We start from the raw sequence: 22,957 nt of genomic DNA on the forward strand, positions 1-22,957 counted from the left end.
GGAGGAGTGAGAGAGTGAGTGTCTGAGGGGGAGGAGGGGAAGAGTGAGTGTCTGAGGGGGAGAAGGGAGATAGTGAGAGAGTGTGAGGGGGAGGAGGGATAGAGTGAGAGTCGGAAGGGGAGGAGGGAGAGAGTGAGAGTATGAGGGGGAGGAGAGAGAATGAGAGAGTGTGAGGGGGAGGAGGGAAAGAGTGAGAGTCTGAGGGGAGGAGGGAGAGAGTTATTGAGGGGGAGGAGGGATAGAGTGAGAGTCGGAAGGGGAGGAGGGAGAGAGTGAGAGTCTGAGGGGGAGGAGAGAGAGAGTGAGTGTATGAGGGGGAGGAGGGAGAGAGAGTGTGAGTGTGAGGGGGAGGAGGGCGAGAGTCAGGGTCTGAGGGGGAGGAGGGAGAGAGTGAGGGTCTGAGGGGGAGGAGTGAGAGAGTGAGTGTCTGAGAGGGAGGAGGAAGAGAGTAAGTGAGTCTGAGGGGGAGGAGTGAGAGAGTGAGTGTCTGAGAGGGAGGAGTGAGAGAGTGAGTGTCTGAGGGGGAGGTGGGAGAGAGTGAGAGTGTGAGGGGGAGGAGGGAAAGAGTGAGTGTCTGAGGGGGAGGAGGGAGATAGTGAGAGAGTGTGAGGGGGAGGATGGAGAGTGTGAGAGTTTGAGGGGAAGGAGGGAGAGAGTGAGTGTCTGAGGGGGAGGAGGGAGAGAGTGAGTGTCTAAGGGGGAGGAGAGTGAGAGTCTGAGGGGGAGGAGGGAGAGATTTAGTGAGGGGGAGGAGGGATAGAGTGAGAGTCGAAAGGGGAGGAGGGAGAGAGTGAGAGTCTGAGGGGGAGGAGAGAGAGAGAGTGAGTGTATGAGGGGGAGGAGGGAGAGTGAGTGTGAGGGGGAGGAGGGAGACAGTGAGGGTCTGAGGGGGAGGAGTGAGAGAGTGAGAGTGTGAGGGTGTGGGGGGAGAGTGTGAGTGTCTGAGGGGGAGGAGAGAGAGAGTGATAGAGTCTGAGGGGGAGGAGGGAGAGAGTGAATGTCTGAGGAGAAGGAGGGAGAGCGTGAGAGTCTGAGGGGAGGAGAGAGAGAGGTAGTGAGGGGGAGGAGGGAGAGCGTTAGAGTCTGAGGGGGAGGAGGGAGAGAGTGAGTGTCTGAGAGGGAGGAGTGAGAGAGTGAGTGTCTGAGAGGGAGGAGTGAGAGAGTGAGTGTCTGAGGGGGAGGAGGGAAAGAGTGAGTGTCTGAGGGGGAGAAGGGAGATAGTGAGAGAGTGTGAGGGGAAGGAGGGATAGAGTGAGAGTCGGAAGGGGAGGAGGGAGAGAGTGAGAGTATGAGGGGGAGGAGAGAGAATGAGAGAGTGTGAGGGGAAGGAGGGAGTGAGTGAGGGGGAGAGGGAGAGAGTGAGAGAGTCTGAGGGGGAAGAGGGAGAGAGTGAGTGTCTGAGGGGGAGGAAGGAGAGAGTGAGAGTCTGAGGGGGAGGAGGGAGAGAGTTATTGAGGGGGAGGAGGGATAGAGTGAGAGTCGGAAGGGGAGGAGGGAGAGAGTGAGAGTCTGAGGGGGAGGAGAGAGAGAGAGTGAGTGTATGAGGGGGAGGAGGGATAGAGAGTGATAGAGTCTGAGGGGGAGGAGGGAGAGAGTGAATGTCTGAGGAGAAGGAGGGAGAGCGTGAGAGTCTGAGGGGAGGAGAGAGAGAGTTAGTGAGGGGGAGGAGGGATCGAGTGAGAGTCGGAAGGGGAGGAGGAAAAGAGTGAGAGTCTGAGGGGGAGGAGAGAGAGAGTCTGAGGGGAAGGACGGAGAGAGTGAGTGTCTGATGGTGAGGAGGGAGAGAGTGAGAGAGTCTGAGGGGGAGGAGGGAGAGAGTGAGAGTGTGAGGGGAGGAGTGAGTGAGTGTCTGAGGGGGAGGAGGGTGAGTGTGAGTGTCTCAGGGGAGGAGGGAGAGTGAGAGAGTTTGAGGGGGAGGAGGGAGAGAGTGAGTGTCTGAGGGTGTGGGGGAGAGTGTGAGAGTGTGAGGGGAGGAGGGAGAGAGTGAGAGTGTGAGGGGAGGAGGGAGAGTGTGAGTATCTGAGGGGGAGGAGGGAGAGAGTGAAAGAGTCTGAGGGGGAGGAGTGAGTGAGGAGTGAGTGAGTGTGGAGTGAGTGAGTGAGGAGTGAGTGAGTAGTGAGTGAGGAGTAAGTGAGCAAGGAGTGAATGAGAAGTGAGGAGTGAGTGACGAGTGAGTGAGGAGTGAGTGAATGGGGAGTGAGTGAGGAGTGAGTGAGTGAGGAGTAAGTGAGCAAGGAGTGAGTGAGTAGTGAATGAGTGAGGAGTGAGTGAGTGAGGAGTGAGTGTGTGAGAGTGAGTGAGTGAGGAGTGAGTGGGGAGTGAATGAGTGAGAGAGTCTGAGAGGAGTGAGGAGAGAGTCGAGAGAGAGTGAGTGTCTGGGGGAGGAGAAAGATTATGTGAGAGTGTGAGGGGAGGAGGAAGAGAGTGAGTGTCTGAGGGGAGGAGGGAGAGAGTGTGTCTGAGGGGGAGGAGGGAGAGAGTGTGACTCTGAAGGGGAGGAGGGAGTTAGTGAGAGTCTGAAGGGGAGGAGGGAGCGAGTGAGTGAGGAGTGAGTGAGTGAGGAGTGTGAGTGAGGAGTGAGTGAGGAGTGAGTGAGTGAGGAGTGAGTGCGGAGTGAGTGGGGAGTGAGTGAGTGAGGAGTTAATAAGTGAGGAATGCGTGAGTGAGGAGTGTGAGGAGTGAGTGAGGAGTGAGTGAGGAGTGAATGCGGAGTGAGTGAGGAGTGAGTGCGGAGTGAGTGGGGAGTGAGTGAGTGAGGAGTTAGTGAGTGAGTGAGGAGTGAATGCGGAGTGAGTGAGGAGTGAGTGAGAAGTGAGTGAGGGAGGAGTGAGTGCGGAGTGAGTGGGGAGTGAGTGAGTGAGGAGTGAGTGAGGAGTGAAAGCGGAGTGAGGAGTGAGTGAGGAGTGAATGAGTGAGGAGTGAGTGAGGATTGAATGAGTGAGGAGTGAGTGAGTGAGGAGTGAGTGAGTGAGGAGTGAGTGAGGATTGAATGAGTGAGGAGTGAGTGAGTGAGGAGGGAGAGGAGTGAGTGAGGAATGAGTGAGTGAGGAGTAAGTGAGCGAGGAGTGAGTGAGGAATGAGAGTGGGGAGTGAGTGAGTGAGGAGTGAGTGAGGAATGAGTGAGTGAGGAGTGAGTGGGGAGTGAGTTAGTGAGAGAGTCTGAGGGGGAGCCGGGAGAGAGTGAGAGAGTCTGGGGGGAGGAGAAAGATTATGTGAGAGTGTGAGGGGAGGAGGGAGAGAGTGAGAGTCTGAGGGGAGGAGGGAGAGAGTGAGTGTCTGAGGGGGAGGAGGGAGAGAGTGTGACTCTGAAGGGGAGGAGGGAGTTAGTGAGAGTCTGAAAGGGAGGAGGGAGTGAGTGAGTGAGGAGTGAGTGAGTGAGGCGTGAGTGAGGAGTGAGTGATGAATGAGTGCGGAGTGAGTGGGGAGTGAGTGAGTGAGGAGTGAGTGAGGAGTGAGTGGGGAGTGTGTGAGTGAGGAGTGAGTGAGTGAGGAGTGAGTGAGGAGTGAGTGATGAATGAGTGCGGAGTGAGTGGGGAGTGAGTGAGTGAGGAGTTAGTGAGTGAGGAGTGAGTGAGGAGTGAGTGAGGAGTGAGTGAGTGAGGAGTAAATGCGGAGCGAGTGAGGAGTGAGTGAGGAGTGAGTGAGGAGTAAGTGAGGGAGGAGTGAGTGCGGAGTGAGTGGGGAGTGAGTGAGTGAGGAGTGAGTGAGGAGTGAGTGAGGAGTGAGTGAGGAGTGAGTGAGGAGTAAGTGAGTGAGGGAGGAGTGAGTGCGGAGTGAGTGGGGAGTGAGTGAGTGAGGAGTTAGTGAGTGAGTGAGGAGTGAGTGAGGAGTGAATGCGGAGTGAGTGGGGAGTGAGTGAGTGAGGAGTGAGTAAAGAGTGAGTGAGTGAGGAGTGAGTGAGGATTGAATGAGTGAGGAGTGAGTGAGTGTGGAGTGAGTGAGGAGTGAGGAGTGAGTGAGTGAGTGTGGAGTGAGTAATGAGTGAGGAGTGAGTTGAGTGAGGAGTGTGTGAGTGAGGAGTGAGTGAGTGAGGAGTGAGTGAGGAGTGTGTGAGTGAGGAGTGAGTGAGTGAGGAGTGAGTGAGGAGTGAGTGAGTGAGGAGTGAGTGAGTGTGGAGTGAGTGAGGAGTGAGGAGTGAGTGAGTGAGTGTGGAGTGAGTAATGAGTGAGGAGTGAGTTGAGTGAGGAGTGAGTTGAGTGAGGAGTGTGTGAGTGAGGAGTGAGTGAGTGAGGAGTGAGTGAGTGAGGAGTGAGTGAGGAGTGAGTTGAGTGAGGAGTGAGTGAGTGAGTGAGGAGTGAGTGAGGAGTGAGTGAAGAGTGAGTGAGGAGTGAGTGAGTGTGGAGTGAGTGAGTGTGGAGTGAGTGAGTGAGGAGTGAGTGGGGAGTGAGTGAGGAGTGAGTGAGGAGTGAGTGAGTGTGGAGTGAGTGAGTGTGGAGTGAGTGAGTGAGGAGTGAGTGGGGAGTGAGTGAGTGAGGAGTGAGTGAGTGAGGAGTGAGTGAGGAGTGAGTGAGTGAGGAGTGAGTGAGTGAGGAGTGAGTGTGGAGTGAGTGAGTGAGGAGTGAGTGAGTGAGGAGTGAGTGAGTGAGGAGTGAGTGAGGAGTGAGTGAGTGAGGAGTGAGTGAGTGAGGAGTGAGGAGTGAGTGAGTGAGTGAGGAGTGAGTGAGGAGTGAGTGAGGAGTGAGGAGTGAGTGAGTGAGTGTGGAGTGAGTGTGGAGTGAGTGAGTGAGTGAGGAGTGAGTGAGGAGTGAGTGAGTGAGTGTGTAGTGAGTGAGGAGTGAGAAGTGAGTGAGTGAGGAGTGAGTTAGTGAGGAGTGAGTGAGTGAGGAGTGAGTGAGGAGTGAGTGAGGAGTGAGGAGTGAGTGAGTGAGTGTGGAGTGAGTGAGGAGTGAGTGAGTGTGGAGTGAGTGAGTGAGGAGTGAGTGAGGAGTGAGTGAGGAGTGAGCGAGGAGTGAGTGAGTGAGTGTGGAGTGAGTGAGGAGTGAGTGAGTGAGGAGTGAGGAGTGAGTGTGGAGTGAGTGAGGAGTGAGTGAGGAGTGAGTGAGTGAGTGTGGAGTGAGTGAGGAGTGAGTGAGTGTGGAGTGAGTGTGGAGTGAGTGTGGAGTGAGTGAGGAGTGAGTGAGTGAGTGTGTAGTGAGTGAGGAGTGAGTGAGGAGTGAGGAGTGAGTGAGGAGTGAGTGAGTGAGGAGTGAGTGAGTGAGGAGTGAGTGAGTGTGGAGTGAGTGAGGAGTGAGTGAGTGAGGAGTGAGTGAGGAGTGAGTGAGGAGTGAGGAGTGAGTGAGTGAGTGTGGAGTGAGTGAGGAGTGAGATGAGTGAGCAAGCTGTGGAAGGATCCCGAGGTGATGCAGACCACATGGTGAATCCTGGGCGGTGGCACCTTCTGGTGTGGGATGTGAACCTGAGTCCTGTCTCCCTGAGCTAGGTCACTGCCGAGGCATCCCGAGGCCTCAGGGAGAGCAGGAGATGGGTCCATTTTGATCGAGGGTCCTGATGTCTCCCTCACCGCTGGAATTGTCTAAGTCCCTTTGACATGGTGTTGGTAATAGGGGAGGGACTGACCATGATAGCCAGTTCCTCAGAGTGTAGTCCATCTCCCCCCCCCGCAGAGCAGGTACTGAGATCCCTGCCCCCCCCCCCCCCTCCTGGCAGCTCTCTGAATGGGATTACACTCCTCACCTTTCTGCCTGAGAGCTGGGAATGTTTCCACTGAGCCAGAGAGCAATCCATCCCCTCCCCATCCCACTGAGCACGGAGCCAGTCATAGAGTCATAGAGATGTACAGCACGGAAACAGACCCTTCGGTCCAACCTGTCGATACTGACCAGATATCCCAACCCAATCTAGTCCCACCTGACAGCACCCGGCCCATATCACTCCAAACCCTTCCTATTCATATACCCATCCAAATGCCTTTTAAATGTTGCAATTGTACCAGCCCTCACCACATCCTCTGGCAGCTCATTCCATACACGTACCACCCTCTGCGTGAAAATGTTGCCCCTTAGGTCTCTTTTAAATCTTTCCCCTCTCACCCTAAACCTGCGACAGATATATTCGAGTCTCCTTTCAATCTTTAACTTTTCATCTTCCGAGGTGATAGAGAGGTGATATTCTGCAGTCAGTGGGAGTATCCGGGTGTGGGGAGTGTTCAGGTGTGGGTTTAATGTATCCCTGATCAATGGATAAGGGTACAGTATGAAGAAGGGTAACTCTCTCAGACCCATTAGAGGAAACATGTCCAAGGAGAACCCAGTTAATCCGATTAATTCCTTTCTCTGTCTTGTATAGGAGACATTTTTGGAAGATTTGAACTGCCTTGTACATTCAGGCCAAGTACCAGGCCTGTTTGACAACGAAGAGTTGGACAACATCATTGTGGAACTGAAGAGCCAGAAGAGTGAAGGCAATCTGCCTGACAACAGGGCCGCCCTGTACCAGTTCTTCCTGCAGGTGGGGCCCTCACACCTCAGGCCTCAATAGACAATAGACAATAGGTGCAGGAGTAGGCCATTCTGCCCTTCGAGCCTGCACCACCATTCAATATGATCATGGCTGATCATCCTTAATCAGTATCCTGTTCCTGCCTTACCTCCATAACCCTTGATTCCACAATCCTTGAGAGCTCTATCCAACTCTTTCTTAAATGAATCCAGAGACTGGCCACTCACCCATCAGCGGAAACATGTTTCCTGCTGCCAGAGTGTCCAATCCTTTAATAATCTTATATGTCTCAATCAGATCCCCTCTCAGTCTTCTAAACTCAAGGGTATACAAGCCCAGTCGCTCCAGTCTTTCAGTGTAAGGTATACCGCCATTCCAGGAATTGACCTCGTGAACCTACGCTGCACTCCCTCAATAGCCAGAATGTCTTTCCTCAAATTTGGAGACCAGAACTGCACACAGTACTCCAGGTGTGGTCTCACCAGGGCCCTGTACAGCTGCAGAAGAACCTCTTTGCTTCTATACTCAATCCCTCTTGTTAGCAAGGCTAGCATGCTATTAGCCTTCTTCACTACCTCCTGTACCTGCATGCTTACCTTCATTGACTGGTGTACAAGAACACCCAGATCTCTCTGTACTGTCCCTTTACATAAATTGATTCCATTTAGGTAGTAATCTGCCTTCCTGTTCTTGCCACCAAAGTGGATAACCATACATTTATCCACATTAAACTGCATCTGCCATGCATCTGACCACTCACCTAACCTGTCCAGGTCACCCTGTAATCTCCTAACATCCTCCTCACATTTCACCCAGCTTAGTATCATCAGCAAATTTGCTGATGTTATTACTAATACCATCTTCTATATCATTAATATATATTGTAAAAAGCTGCGATACCCCACTGGTCACTGCCTGCCATTCCGAAATGGAGCCGTTTATCACTACTCTTTGTTTCCTATCAGCCAACCAATTTTCAATCCAAGTCAGTACTTTGCCCCCAATACCATGCGCCCTAATTTTGCTCAAGCAGTACTCTGCAGTCAACACCCTGCTCCCAGACCGTGTTCTGTACACCTCCACAGCTCTGGCATCTGCACTGTACAGCTGGCATTTATTGTGAAGACATGGAACTGACAAACACATGAGAGCATTTTACAGGGTTGACATAGAAAAAACAGTGCACCCTTGGGTGGACTGTTCCCAGAGAGCATAAAAATCAGCAAATCCATTAGAAACCATGGGAGAAGACAGAGTAATTAATGTGAACAGAATAGAGACAGATAAACCCCATGGAGCAGGACAAATGGTATTTATAAAGGGTCTGTAAGATAACCAAATACCCAGGGTCCTGCACACTGCCTTATTACATCAAAGAAATGGATTTTCATGTTGTCTTAAAGGAGGCAAGAGGAGACAAGATTAGATTAGATTTAAGGAGATTAAATCTCCTCTATTCTTTTTCCTCTAATCTCCTTAAATCTGCTCTAATCTCCTTAGGGCTGTACGGGATGGCTCAGTGGTTAGCACTGCTGCCTCACAGCACCAGGGTCCCAGGTTCGATTCCAGCCTCGGGCGACTGTTTGCACATTCTCCCCGTGTCTGCGTGGGTTTGCTCCGCGTTCCTCCCACAATCCACAGATGTGCAGGTCAGGTGAATTGGCCATGCTAAATTGCCCAAAGTGTTGGGGGCATTAGTCAGGGGTAAATGGGTGGGTTACTCTTCGGAGGGTCTTAGTGTGGACGAGTTGGGCCGAAGGACCTGTTTCCACACTGTAGGGAATCTAATCTAAATGAGATTAGAGGATATTTAAGGTGCAAATACCAGAGTGTAGAGCTGCTTAAAAGCACAGGCACCAATGGTTGAGTAATTTCAATCAGTGGTTTCAAAGAGATTGGAGGGTTACAGATCTATCTAAGAGTGGGAGGACTGAAGGAGATTACCGAGATTAGGAAGGATGGGGACATGGATGTGAATTTGAAAAAGGAGGCACTATTGGACCAGGAACTGGTGTAGTGCAGTGATTGAGTGGGGTGGAGGGTAGGGGTGAACATGACTTGGGAAAGGCCTCATGTTTCTCGAGGAGATAGGCAGGATCTGATGGGAAAACAGGACGTTGCGGAATGAGAATGCTAATGTGTACCATGACAATGGGAATGGAGTTGGGTGACTGAGTTTGGAGGTGACAGTGACAGGCTCAGTGCTGGCTGGTGTCTTGATTCAGTTATTGATGGGATATTGAAGGGCCTCCTGACATGGCTTCAATTTAACAGCTTGTCTAAAACACAACAGCATTGACAGAAAGCACCAAACTTAGGCCAGTGGTTAACTTATTGAATGGTTTTATATGTACATGTACTTTACTGTGAAAGACACTGTAACATACAGGAAAAGCTTCCACTGTCACCATGATTTCAGTCACATTTTGAATCGTTTAAAGTCAGAAGTCACACAGCACCAGGTGATAGTCCAACAGGTTTATTTGAAATGACAAGATGAGAGATTTAAGGAGATTAGAGGATATGTAAGGAGGAAATACCAGAGCGTAGAGCTGCTTGAAGCTGTTGAAGAAGCAGCGCTCTGAAAGCTCATGATTTCAGATAACTGCCTTGGACTATCACCTGGTGTCATGTGACTTCTGGACTACGCCTCCTCCCACCCTAGCTCCTGTAAAAATGCCAGCCCGTTTTCCCAATTCCTCTGCCTCTGCCGCATCTGCTTCCAGGAGGACCAGTTCCACCACAGAACACACCAGATGACGGCCTCCTTCTAAGACTGCAATTTCCCCTCCCACGTGGTCGATGATGCCCTCCAGCATCTCATCCACATCCCACAGCTCTTTGGACCCCACCCCTCCAACTGTAACAAGGACAGAACGCCCTGGTGCTCACCTTCTACCCTACCAACCTTTGCATCAACCGCATCATCCGCCGACATTTCCGCCACCTCCAAACAGACCCCACCACCAGGGATATATTTCCCTCCCCACCCCTTTCCGCCTTCCGCAAAGACCGTTCCCTCCGTTAATACCTGGTCAGGTCCACACCCCCGTACAACCCACCCTCCCGTCCTGGCACCCACCCCTGCCACCGCAGGAACTGTAAAACCTGCGCCCATACCTCCTCCCTCACCTCCATCCAAGGCCCTAAAGGAGCCTTCCACATCCTTCAAAGTTTCACCTTCACATCCACTAATATCATCTATTGTATCCGTTACTCCCGATGCGGTCTCCTCTACATTGGGGAGACTGGGCACCTCCTAGCAGAGCGCTTTAGGGAACATCTCTGGGAACCCGCACCAATCAACCACACCACCCTGTGGCCCAACATTTCAACTCCCCTTCCCACTCTGCCGAGGACATGGAGGTCCTGGGCCTCCTCCACCACCGCTCCCTCACCATCCGATGCCTGAAGGAAGAACGCCTCATCTTCCGCCTCGGAACACTTCAACCCCAGGGCATCAATGTGGAATTTACCAGTTTCCTCTTTTCCCCTCCCCCCCACCTTACCCCAGTTCCAAACTTCCAGCTCAGCACCGTCCCCATGACCTGTCCTACCTGCCTATCTTCTCTCCTACCTATCACCTTTATCCCTCACCTCCATCTACCTATCGCACTCTCAGCTACCAACCCCTAGCCCACGCCCCTCCCATTTATCTCTCAGTCCCCTGGCCACAAGCCTCATTCCTGATGAAGGGCCCCAGCCCAAAACATCAACTGTCCTGCTCCTCAGATGCTGCCTGACCTGCTGTGCTTTCCCAGCATCACACTCTCAACTCTGACTTCTGACCTTGTCCACCCCAGTCCAATACCAGCATCTCCCCATGGTGAAGACTTTAGTTTACGAGTAATAAAAATGGAGATAGATGTTTAGATAGTCCTTAGCCCTGCTGCCACATTCACTGCACCCAGAGTCAGACCGACCAAGGGCAAAGTCAGTTCCTCAGGCGCCATCTTTTCCAGCTGGGCCTAACCGCCAACGCCACCCCTGCTTACAGAAAGGCCAAAACTGGGTCACAATTCTCACACCTCCTCCAGTCACTATCTCAACATCACCCTCCAGACATCACCTCACCGTCATCCCCCAGTCACCACTTCACTGTCATCCCTCAGTCATCACCACACTGTCATCCCTCAGTCACCGCTCACAATCATCCCCCAATCAGCGCTCACCATCATCCCCCAGTCACCTCCTCACTGTCATCCCTCAGTCATCACCTCACCGTCATCAAGCAGTCAGCACCTCACCATCATCCCGCAGTCTCCACCTCACCGTCATCCCTCAGTTACTGCCTCACTGTCATCAAGCAGTCACGACCTCACCGTCATTGCCCAGTCACGACCTCACCATCATCGCCCAGTCACTGTCATCCCCCAGTCACCGCCTCACTGTCATCCCCCAGTCACCACCTCACCGTCATCCACCAGTCACTGCCTCACCATCATCCTCCAGTCACCGCCTCACTGTCATCAAGCAGTCACGACCTCACCATCATCGCCTAGTCACGACCTCACTGTCATCCCCCAATCACCGCCTCACCATCATCCCCCAGTCACCAGCTCACTGTCATCCCCCAGTCACTGTCATCTCCCAGTCACCACCTCACTGTCATCCCCCAGTCACCGCCTCACCGTCATTCCCCCAGTCACCGTCATCCCCTAGTCATCACCTCACTGTCATCCCCCAGTCACTGCCTCACCGTCATCCCCCAGTCACCATCATCCCCCAGTCACCATCATCACCCAGTCACCACCTCACTGTCATTCCCCAGTCACCTCCTCACTGTCATCCCTCAGTCATCACCTCACTGTCATCAAGCAGTCACCACCTCACTGTCATCCCGCAGTCTCCACCTCACCGTCATCCCCCAGTCACCGCCTCACCTTCATCCCCCAGTCACAACCTCACCGTCATCCCCCAGTCACCGCCTCACCGTCATCCCCCAGTCACCGCCTCACTGTCATCAAGCAGTCACGACCTCACCATCATCGCCTAGTCACGACCTCACTGTCATCCCCCAATCACCGCCTCACCGTCATCCCCCAGTCACCACCTCACTGTCATCCCCCAGTCACTGTCATCTCCCAGTCACCACCTCACCGTCATCCCCCAGTAACCGCCTCACTGTCATCCCCCAGTCACCGCCTCACCGTCAACCCCCAGTCACCATCATCCCCCAGTCATCACCTCACTGTCATCCCCGAGTCACCGCCTCACTGTCATCCCCCAGTCACCACCTCACTGTCATCCCCCAGTCACCACCTCACTGTCATCCCCCAGTCACCGCCTCACCGTCATCCCCCAGTCACCATCATCCCCCAGTCACCATCATCACCCAGTCACCACCTCACTGTCATCCCCCAGTCACCACCTCACTGTCATCCCTCAGTCATCACCTCACCGTCATCAAGCAGTCACCACCTCACTGTCATCCCGCAGTCTCCACCTCACCGTCATCCCCCAGTCACCGCCTCACCATCATCCCCCAGTCACCACCTCACCGTCATCCCCCAGTCACCGTCATCACCGGTCACCACCTCACCATCATCTTCCAGTCACCACCTCACCATCACCCCCCAGTCACCACCTCACCATCATCCCCCAGTCACCACCACACCATCACCCCCCAGTCACCACTTCACTGTCATCCCCCAGTTACCATCTCACCGTCATCCCCCAGTTACCATCATCGCCCAGTCACCACCTCACCGTCATCGCCCAGTCACCACCTCAACGTCATCCCTCCGTCACCGCTCACCGTCATCGTCCAGTTACCGTCATCGCCCAGTCACCACCTCATCGTCATCGCCCAGTCACCACCTCACCATCATCCCCCAGTCACTACCTCACCGTCATCCCCAAGTCACCACCTCACCATCATCCCCCAGTCACCGCCTCACTGTCATCCCCCAGTCACCGCCTCACCGTCATCCCCCAGTCACCGTCATCCCCCAGTCATCACCTCACTGTCATCCCCCAGTCACCGCCTCACTGTCATCCCCCAGTCACCACCTCACTGTCATCACCCAGTCACCACCTCACTGTCATCCCCCAGTCACCACCTCACTGTCATCCCTCAGTCATCACCTCACCGTCATCAAGCAGTCACCACCTCACTGTCATCCCGCAGTCTCCACCTCACCGTCATCCCCCAGTCACCGCCTCACCATCATCCCCAGTCACCACCTCACCGTCATCCCCCAGTCACCGTCATCGACCGGTCACCACCTCACCATCATCCCCCAGTCACCACCTCACCGTCATCCCCCAGTCACCACCTCACCGTCATTCCCCAGTCTCCACCTCACCATCATCCCCCAATCACCGCCTCACCGTCATTCCCCAGTAACCACCTCACTGTCATCCCCCAGTCACCGTCATCCCCCAGTCATCACCTCACTGTCATCCCCCAGTCACCGCCTCACTGTCATCCCCCAGTCACCACCTCACCGTCATCCCCCAGTCACAACCTCACTGTCACCCCCCAGTCACCGCCTCACCGTCGTCCCCCAGTCACCATCATCCCCCAGTCACCATCATCACCCAGTCACCACCTCACTGACATCCCCCAGACACCACCTCACTGTCATCCCTCAGTCATCACCTCACCGTCATCAAGCAGTCACCACCTCACTGTCATCCCACAGTCTCCACCTCACCGTCATCCCCCAGTCACCGCCTCACCATCATCCCCCAGTCACCACCTCACCGTCATCCCCCAGTCACCGTCATCGACCGGTCACCACCTCACCATCATCCCCCAGTCACCACCTCACCGTCATCCCCCAGTCACCACCTCACCGTCATCCCCCAGTCACCACCTCACCATCATCCCCCAGTCACCACCACACCGTCATCCCCCAGTCACCACCTCACTGTCATCCCCCAGTTACCATCTCACCGTCATTCTCCAGTTACCATCATCGCCCAGTCACCACCTCACCGTCAACCCCCAGTTACCATCATCGCCCAGTCACCACCTCACCGTCATCGTCCAGTCACCACCTCAACGTCATCCCTCCGTCACCGCTCAGCGTCATCGCCCAGTTACTGTCATCGCCCAGTCACCACCTCATCGTCATTCCCCAGTCTCCACCTCACCATCATCCCCCAATCACCGCCTCACTGTCATCCCCCAGTAACCACCTCATTGTCATCCCCCAGTCACCGTCATCCCCCAGTCATCACCTCACTGTCATTCCCCAGTCACCGCCTCACCATCATCCCCCAGTCACCACAACACCATCGTCGGCCAGTCACCGTCTTCGCCCAGTCACCACCTCGCCATCATCCCCCAGTCACTACCTCACCATCATCCCCCAGTCACCGTCATCCCCCAGTCACCATCATTCCCCAGTCACCGTCATTGCCCAGTCACCGCCATTGCCTAGTCACCACCTCACCGTCATTGCCCAGTCACCACCTCACCGTCATCTCCCAGTCACCATCACCCAGTCACCACCTCACCATTATCACCCAGTCACCGTCATCGCCCAGTCACCACCTCACCATCATCTCCCAGTCACCGTTATCCCCCAGTCAACGCCATTGCCTAGTCACCACCTCACCGTCATTGCTCAGTCACCACCTCACCGTCATCTCCCAGTCACCATCACCCAGTCACCACCTCACCATTATCACCCAGTCACCATCATTCCCCAGTCACCGTCATTGCCCAGTCACCGTCATCCCTCAGTCACCGCTCACCGTCATCCCCCAGTCACCGTCATCCCCCTGTCACCACCTCACCATCATCCCCAGTCACCACCACACCATCGCCCAGACACCACCTCACCATCATCGCCCAGTCACCATCATGCACATGCACCACCTTACCGTTACCCCCCATTCGCCACCTCACCGTCATCCCCCAGTCACCATCATCGCCCAGTCACCACCTCACCGTCATCCCCCAGTCACCACCTCACCATCATCCCCTAGTCACCATCATCACCCAGTCACTACCTCACCGTCATCGCCCAGTCACCACCTCACCGTCATCGCCCAATCACCGTCATCGCCCAGTCACCGTTATCCCCCAGTCACCGCCATTGCCTAGTCACCACCTCACCGTCATTGCCCAGTCACCACCTCACCATCATCTCCCAGTCACCATCACCCAGTCACCACCTCACCATTATCACCCAGTCACCGTCATCGCCCAGTCACCACCTCACCATCATCTCCCAGTCACCATCATTGCCCAGTCACCAGCTCACCGTCATCCCCCAGACAACGTTATCCCCAGTCACCACCATTGCCTAGTTACCAACTCACCGTCATCGCCCAGTCACCACCTCTCCGCCATCGCCCAATCACCGTCATCGCTCAGTCACCACCTCATCGTCATCGCCCAGACACCGTTATCCCCCAGTCACCGCCATTGCCTAGTCACCACCTCACCGTCATCGCCCAGTCACCACCTCACCGTCATCGCCCAATCACCGTCATCGCCCAGTCGCCATCTCACCATCCTACCCCAGTCACCGTCACCCCACAGTCACCGTCATCGCCCAGTCACCATCTCACCGTCATCCCCCAGTCACCGTCAGCCACCAGTCACCATCATCACCCAGTCACCATCTCATCGTCATCCCCCAGTCACCATCATCCCCCAGTCACCACCTCACCGTCATCACCCAGTCACCGTCATCCCCCAGTCACCACCTCACCATTATCACCCAGTCACCGTCATCGCCCAGTCACCACCTCACCATCATCTCCCAGTCACCATCATCGCCCAGTCACCACCTCACCGTCATCCCCCAGTCACTGTCATCGCCCAGTCACCTTCATCCACCAGTCACCATCATCACCAAGTCACCACCTCAACGTTATCCCTCCGTCACTGCTCACTGTCACCACCCAGTTACCATCATCGCCCAGTCACCACCTCATCGTCATCGCCCAGTCACCACCTCACCATTATCCCCCAGTCACCACCTCTCCATCATCGCCCAGTCACCACCTCACTGTCATCCCCCAGTCACCGTCATCCCACCGTCACCATCATCCCCCAGTCACCACCATTGCCCAGTCACCACCTCACCGTCATTGCCCAGTCAACACCTCACCGTCATCGCCCAGTCACCGTCATTCCCCAGTCACCGTCATTGCCCAGTCACCGTCATCCCCCTGTCACCACCTCACCATCATCCCCAGTCACCACCACACCATCGCCCATTCACCACCTCACCGTCATTGCCCAGTCAACACCTCCCCGTCCTCGCCCAGTCACCACCTCACCATTATCGCCCAGTCACCACCTCACCATCATCCCCCAGTCACCACCTCACCGTCATCCCCCAGTCACCACCTCACCGTCATCCCCCAGTCACCACCTCACCATCATCCCCCAGTCACCACCACAACATCATCACCCAATCACCACCTCACCGTCATCCCCCAGTTACCACCTCACCATCATCCCCCAGTTACCATCATCGCCCAGTCACCACCTCACCGTCATCCCCCAGTTACCATCATCGCCCAGTCACCACCTCACCGTCATCGCCCTGTCACCACCTCACCATCATTCCCCAGTCACTACCTCACCGTCATCCCCCAGTCACCACCTCACCATCATCCCCCAATCACCACCTCACCATCAGCCCCCAGACACTACCTCACCATCATCTCCCAGTCACCGTCATCCCCCAGTCACTGTCATCGCCCAGTCACCGTCATCCCTCAGTCACCGCTCACCGTCATCCCACAGTCACCGTCATCCCCCAGTCACCACCTCACCATCATCCCCTGTCACCACCACACCATCACACAGTCACCACCTCACCATCATCGCCCAGTCACCGTCATGCCCATGCACCACCATACCGTCATCCCCCATTCACCACCTCACCGTCATCCCCCAGTCACCAACATCGCCCAGTCATCACTTCACCGTCATCCCCCAGTCACCACCTCACCATCATCCCCCAGTCACCATCATCACCCAGTCACTACCTCACCGTCATCGCCCAGTCACCACCTCACCGTCATCGCCCAGTCACCGTTATCCCCCAGTCACCGTCATTGCCCAGTCACCACCTCACCGTCATCCCCCAGTTACCATCATCGCCCAGTCACCACCTCACCGTCATCGCCCTGTCACCACCTCACCATCATTCCCCAGTCACTACCTCACCGTCATCCCCCAGTCACCACCTCACCATCATCCCCCAGTCACCACCACACCATCATCCCCCAATCACCACCTCACCGTCATCCCCCAGTTACCACCTCACCATCATCCCCCAGTTACCATCATCGCCCAGTCACCACCTCACCGTCATCCCCCAGTTACCATCATCGCCCAGTCACCACCTCACCGTCATCGCCCTGTCACCACCTCACCATCATTCCCCAGTCACTACCTCACCGTCATCCCCCAGTCACCACCTCACCATCATCCCCCAATCACCACCTCACCATCAGCCCCCAGACACTACCTCACCATCATCCTCCAGTCACCGTCATCCCCCAGTCACTGTCATCGCCCAGTCACCGTCATCCCTCAGTCACCGCTCACCGTTATCCCACAGTCACCGTCATCCCCCAGTCACCACCTCACCATCATCCCCTGTCACCACCACACCATCACACAGTCACCACCTCACCATCATCGCCCAGTCACCGTCATGCCCATGCACCACCATACCGTCATCCCCCATTCACCACCTCACCGTCATCCCCCAGTCACCAACATCGCCCAGTCATCACTTCACCGTCATCCCCCAGTCACCACCTCACCATCATCCCCCAGTCACCATCATCACCCAGTCACTACCTCACCGTCATCGCCCAGTCACCACCTCACCGTCATCGCCCAATCACCGTTATCCCCCAGTCACCGTCATTGCCCAGTCACCACCTCACCGTCACCCCCCAGTCACCATCATCACCCAGTCACCACCTCACCATCATCGCCCAGTCACTGTCATCCACCAGTCACCACCTCACCGTCATCGCCCAGACACCGTTATCCACCAGTCACCGCCATTGCCTAGTCACCTCCTCACCGTCATCGCCCAGTCACCACCTCACCGTCATCGCCCAATCACCGTCATCGCCCAGTCACCGTTATCCCCCAGTCACCGCCATTGCCTAGTCACCACCTCACCATCATCCCCCAGTCACCACAACACCATCATCGCCCAGTCACCGTCTTCGCCCAGTCACCACCTCACCATCATCCCCCAGTCACTACCTCACCATCATCCCACAGTCACCGTCATCCCCCAGTCACCATCATTCCCCAGTCACCGTCATTGCCCAGTCACCGCCATTGCCTAGCCACCACCTCACCGTCATTGCCCAGTCACCACCTCACCGTCATCTCCCAGTCACCATCACCCAGTCACCACCTCACCATTATCACCCAGTCACCGTCATCGCCCAGTCACCACCTCACCATCATCTCCCGGTCACCATCATTGCCCAGTCACCACCTCACCGTCATCCCCCAGACAACGTTATCCCCAGTCACCACCATTGCCTAGTCACCAACTCACCGTCATCGCCCAGTCACCACCTCACCGCCATCGCCCAATCACCGTCATCGCTCAGTCACCACCTCATCGTCATCGCCCAGACACCGTTATCCCCCAGTCACCGCCATTGCCTAGTCACCACCTCACCGTCATCGCCCAGTCACCACCTCACCGTCATCGCCCAATCACCGTCATCGCCCAGTCGCCATCTCACCATCCTACCCCAGTCACCGTCACCCCACAGTCACCGTCATCGCCCAGTCACCACCTCACCGTCATCCCCCAGTCACCGTCAGCCACCAGTCACCATCATCACCCAGTCACCATCTCATCGTCATCCCCCAGTCACCATCATCCCCCAGTCACCACCTCACCGTCATCACCCAGTCACCGTCATCCCCCAGTCACCACCTCACCATTATCACCCAGTCACCGTCATCGCCCAGTCACCACCTCACCATCATCTCCCAGTCACCGTCATCGCCCAGTCACCACCTCACCGTCATCCCCCAGTCACTGTCATCGCCCAGTCACCTTCATCCACCAGTCACCATCATCACCAAGTCACCACCTCAACGTTATCCCTCCGTCACTGCTCACTGTCACCACCCAGTTACCATCATCGCCCAGTCACCACCTCATCGTCATCGCCCAGTCACCACCTCACCATTATCCCCCAGTCACCACCTCTCCATCATCGCCCAGTCACCACCTCACTGTCATCCCCCAGTCACCGTCACCCCCCCGTCACCATCATCCCCCAGTCACCACCATTGCCCAGTCACCACCTCACCGTCATTGCCCAGTCAACACCTCACCGTCATCGCCCAGTCACCACCTCACCATTATCGCCCAGTCACCACCTCACCATCATCCCCCAGTCACCACCTCACTGTCATCCCCCAGTCACCGTCATCGCCCGGTCACCACCTCACCATCATCCCCCAGTCACCACCTCACCGTCATCCCCCAGTCACCACCTCACCATCATCCCCCGGTCACCACCACACCATCATCCCCCAATCACCACCTCACTGTCATCCCCCAGTTACCACCTCACCGTCATCCCCCAGTTACCATCATCGCCCAGTCACCACCTCACCGTCATCCCCCAGTTACCACCTCACCGTCATCCCCCAGTCACCACCTCACCATCATTGCCCAGTCACCGCCTCACTGTCATCCCCCAGTCACCACCTCACCGTCATCCCCCAGTCACCACCTCACCATCATCCCCCAGTTACCGTCATTCCCCAGTCACCGTCATTGCCCAGTCACCGTCATCCCCCTGTCACCACCTCACCATCATCCCCAGTCACCACCACACCATCGCCCAGTCACCACCTCACCATCATCGCCCAGTCACCATCATGCCCATGCACCACCTTATCGTCATCCCCCATTCACCACCTCACCGTCATTGCCCAGTCAACACCTCACCGTCATCGCCCAGTCACCACCTCACCATTATCGCCCAGTCACCACCTCACCATCATCCCCCAGTCACCACCTCACTGTCATCCCCCAGTCACCGTCATCGCCCGGTCACCACCTCACCATCATTCCCCAGTCACCACCTCACCGTCATCCCCCAGTCACCACCTCACCATCATCCCCCAGTCACCACCTCACCATCATCCCCCAGTTACCATCATTGCCCAGTCACCACCTCACCGTCATCCCCCAGTTACCATCATCGCCCAGTCACCACCTCACCGTCATCGCCCTGTCACCACCTCACCGTCATCGCCCAGTCACCACCTCATTGCCATTCCCCAGTCACCACCTCACCATCATTGCCCAGTCACCACCTCACCATCATCCCCCAGTCACTACCTCACCGTCATCGCCCAGTCACCACCTCACCATCATCCCCCAGTCACCACCTCACCATCATCCCCAGACACTACCTCACCATCATCCTCCAGTCACCGTCATCGCCCAGTCACCGTCATCCCTCAGTCACCGCTCACCGTCATCCCACAGTCACCGTCATCCCCCAGTCACCACCTCACCATCATCCCCTGTCACCACCACACCATCACACAGTCACCACCTCACCATCATCGCCCAGTCACCGTCATGCCCATGCACCACCATACCGTCATCCCCCATTCACCACCTCACCGTCATCCCCCAGTCACCAACATCGCCCAGCCACCACTTCACCGTCATCCCCCAGTCACCACCTCACCATCATCCCCCAGTCACCATCATCACCCAGTCACTACCTCACCGTCATCGCCTAGTCACCACCTCACCGTCATCGCCCAGTCACCGTTATCCCCCAGTCACCGTCATTGCCCAGTCACCACCTCACCGTCACCCCCCAGTCACCATCATCACCCAGTCACCACCTCACCATCATCGCCCAGTCACCGTTATCTCCAGTCACCATTATCCCCCAGTCACCACCTCACCATCATCACCCAGTCACCACCTCACTGTCATCGCCCAATCACCGTCATCGCCCAGTCACCGTTATCCCCCAGTCACCGCCATTGCCTAGTCACCACCTCACCATCATCACCCAGTCACCGACATCGCCCAGTCACCACCTCACCATCACCTCCCAATCACCGTCATCGCCCAGTCACCACCTCACCGTCATCCCCCAGTCACTGTCATCGCCCAGTCACCTTCAACCACCGCTCACCGTCATCGCCCAGTCACCACCTCACCGTCATCCCCCAGTCACCACCTCACCATCATCCCCCAGTCACCATCATCACCCAGTCACTACCTCACCGTCATCGCCCAGTCACCACCTCACCGTCATCGCCCAGTCACCGTTATCCCCCAGTCACCGTCATTGCCCAGTCACCACCTCACCGTCACCCTCCAGTCACCATCATCACCCAGTCACCACCTCACCATCATCGCCCAGTCACCGTTATCTCCAGTCACCATTATTCCCCAGTCACCACCTCACCATCATCACCCAGTCACCACCTCACCGTCATCCCCCAGTCACTGTCATCCACCAGTCACTACCTCACCGTCATCGCCCAGACACCGTTATCCCCCAGTCACCGCCATTGCGTAGTCACCTCCTCACCTTCTTCGCCCAGTCACCACCTCACCGTCATCGCCCAATCACCGTCATCGCCCAGTCACCGTTATCCCCCAGTCACCGCCATTGCCTAGTCACCACCTCACCGTCATCGCCCAATCACCGTCATCCCCACGTCACCATCATCCCCCAGTCACCACCATTGCCCAGTCACCACCTCACCGTCATTGCCCAGTCACCGCCTCACCATCATCGCCCAGTCACCGTCATCGCCCAGTCACCACCTCCCCATCATCCCCCAGTCACCACCTCACTGTCATCCCCCAGTCACCGTCATCGCCCGGTCACTACCTCACCATCATCCCCAGTCACCACCTCACCATCATCCCCCAGTCACCACCACACCATCACCCCCCAGTTACCACCTCACCGTCATCCCCTAGTTACCATCATCACCCAGTCACCACCTCACCGTCATCGCCCAGTCACCACCTCACCATCATCACCCAGTCACCATCATCGCCCAGTCACCACCTCACCATTATCTCCCAATCACCGTCATCACCCAGTCACCACCTCACCGTCATCCCCCAGTCACTGCCATCGCCCAGTCACCTTCATCCACCGCTCACCGTCATCGCCCAGTCACCAACTCACCGTCATCCCCCAGTCACCGTCATCCCCCAGTCACCACCTCACCGTCATCGCCCAGTCACCACCTCACCGTCATCCCCCAGTCACTGCCATCGCCCAGTCACCTTCATCCACCGCTCACCGTCATCGCCCAGTCACCAACTCACCGTTATCCCCAGTCACCGCCATTGCCTAGTCACCAACTCACCGTCATCCCCCAGTCACCATCATCACCCAGTCACCACCTCACCATCATCCCCAGTCACCGTCATCCCCCAGTCACCATCATTGTCCAGTCACCACCTCACTGTCATCCCCCAGTCACCGTCATCCCCACGTCACCATCATCCCCCAGTCACCACCATTGCCCAGTCACCACCTCACCGTCATTGCCCAGTCAAAACCTCACCGTCATCGCCCAGTCACCACCTCACCATCATCGCCCAGTCACCATCATCCCCCAGTCACTGTCATCCCCCAGTCACCGTCATCGCCCGGTCACTACCTCACCATCATCCCCAGTCCCCACCTCACCGTCATCCCCCAGTCACCACCTCACCATCATCCCCCAGTCACCACTACACCATCACACCCCAGTTACCACCTCACCGTCATCCCCTAGTTACCATCATCACCCAGTCACCACCTCACCGTCATCGCCCAGTCACCACCTCACCGTCATCGCCCAGTCACCACCTCAACGTCATCCCTCCATCACCGCTCACCGTCATCGCCCAGTTACCGTCATCCCCCAGTCACTACCTCACCGTCATCCCCCAGTCACTACCTCACCATCATCGCCCAGTCACTGTCTTCGCCCAGTCACCACCTCACCGTCATCCCCCAGACACTACCTCACCATCATCCCCCAGTCACCGTCATCCCCCAGTCACCATCATCGCCCAGTCACCGTCATCCCTCAGTCACCGCTCACCGTCATCCCCCAGTCACCGTCATCCCCCTGTCACCACCTCACCATCATCCCCAGTCACCACCACACCATCGCCCAGTCACCACCTCACCATCATCGCCCAGTCACCGTCATGCCCATGCACCACCTTACCGTCATCCCCCATTCGCCACCTCACCGTCATCCCCCAGTCACCATCATCGCCCAGTCATCACCTCACCTTCATCCCCCAGTCACCACCTCACCATCATCCCCCAGCCACCATCATCACCCAGTCACCACCTCACCGTCATTGCCCAGTCAACACCTCACCGTCATCGCCCAGTCACCACCTCACCATTATCGCCCAGTCACCACCTCACTGTCATCCCCCAGTCAAAGTCATCGCCCGGTCACCACCTCACCATCATCCCCCAGTCACCACCTCACCGTCATCCCCCAGTCACCACCTCACCATCATCACCCAGTCACCAC

General features: G+C 56.3%; 1 protein-coding gene across 1 annotated transcript in view; it reads left to right on the forward strand.

Moving 5' to 3' along the window:
- The window catches only part of LOC122540190 (dynein axonemal heavy chain 6-like), a 1,075,999-nt gene that overhangs the window by 527,333 nt on the left and 525,709 nt on the right, over nt 1-22,957 (forward strand). Inside the window, exon 49 of the mRNA XM_087984706.1 lies at nt 6,286-6,447. Coding sequence (XP_087840832.1) covers nt 6,286-6,447 — 162 coding nt within the window. The remainder of the gene's footprint in view (nt 1-6,285; nt 6,448-22,957) is intronic.

The sequence above is a fragment of the Chiloscyllium plagiosum genome, unplaced genomic scaffold (genome assembly GCF_037043375.1).
Source record: "Chiloscyllium plagiosum isolate Xiang-an unplaced genomic scaffold, Cpla_swu_hap1 HiC_scaffold_3, whole genome shotgun sequence".
NCBI lineage: Eukaryota > Metazoa > Chordata > Chondrichthyes > Orectolobiformes > Hemiscylliidae > Chiloscyllium > Chiloscyllium plagiosum.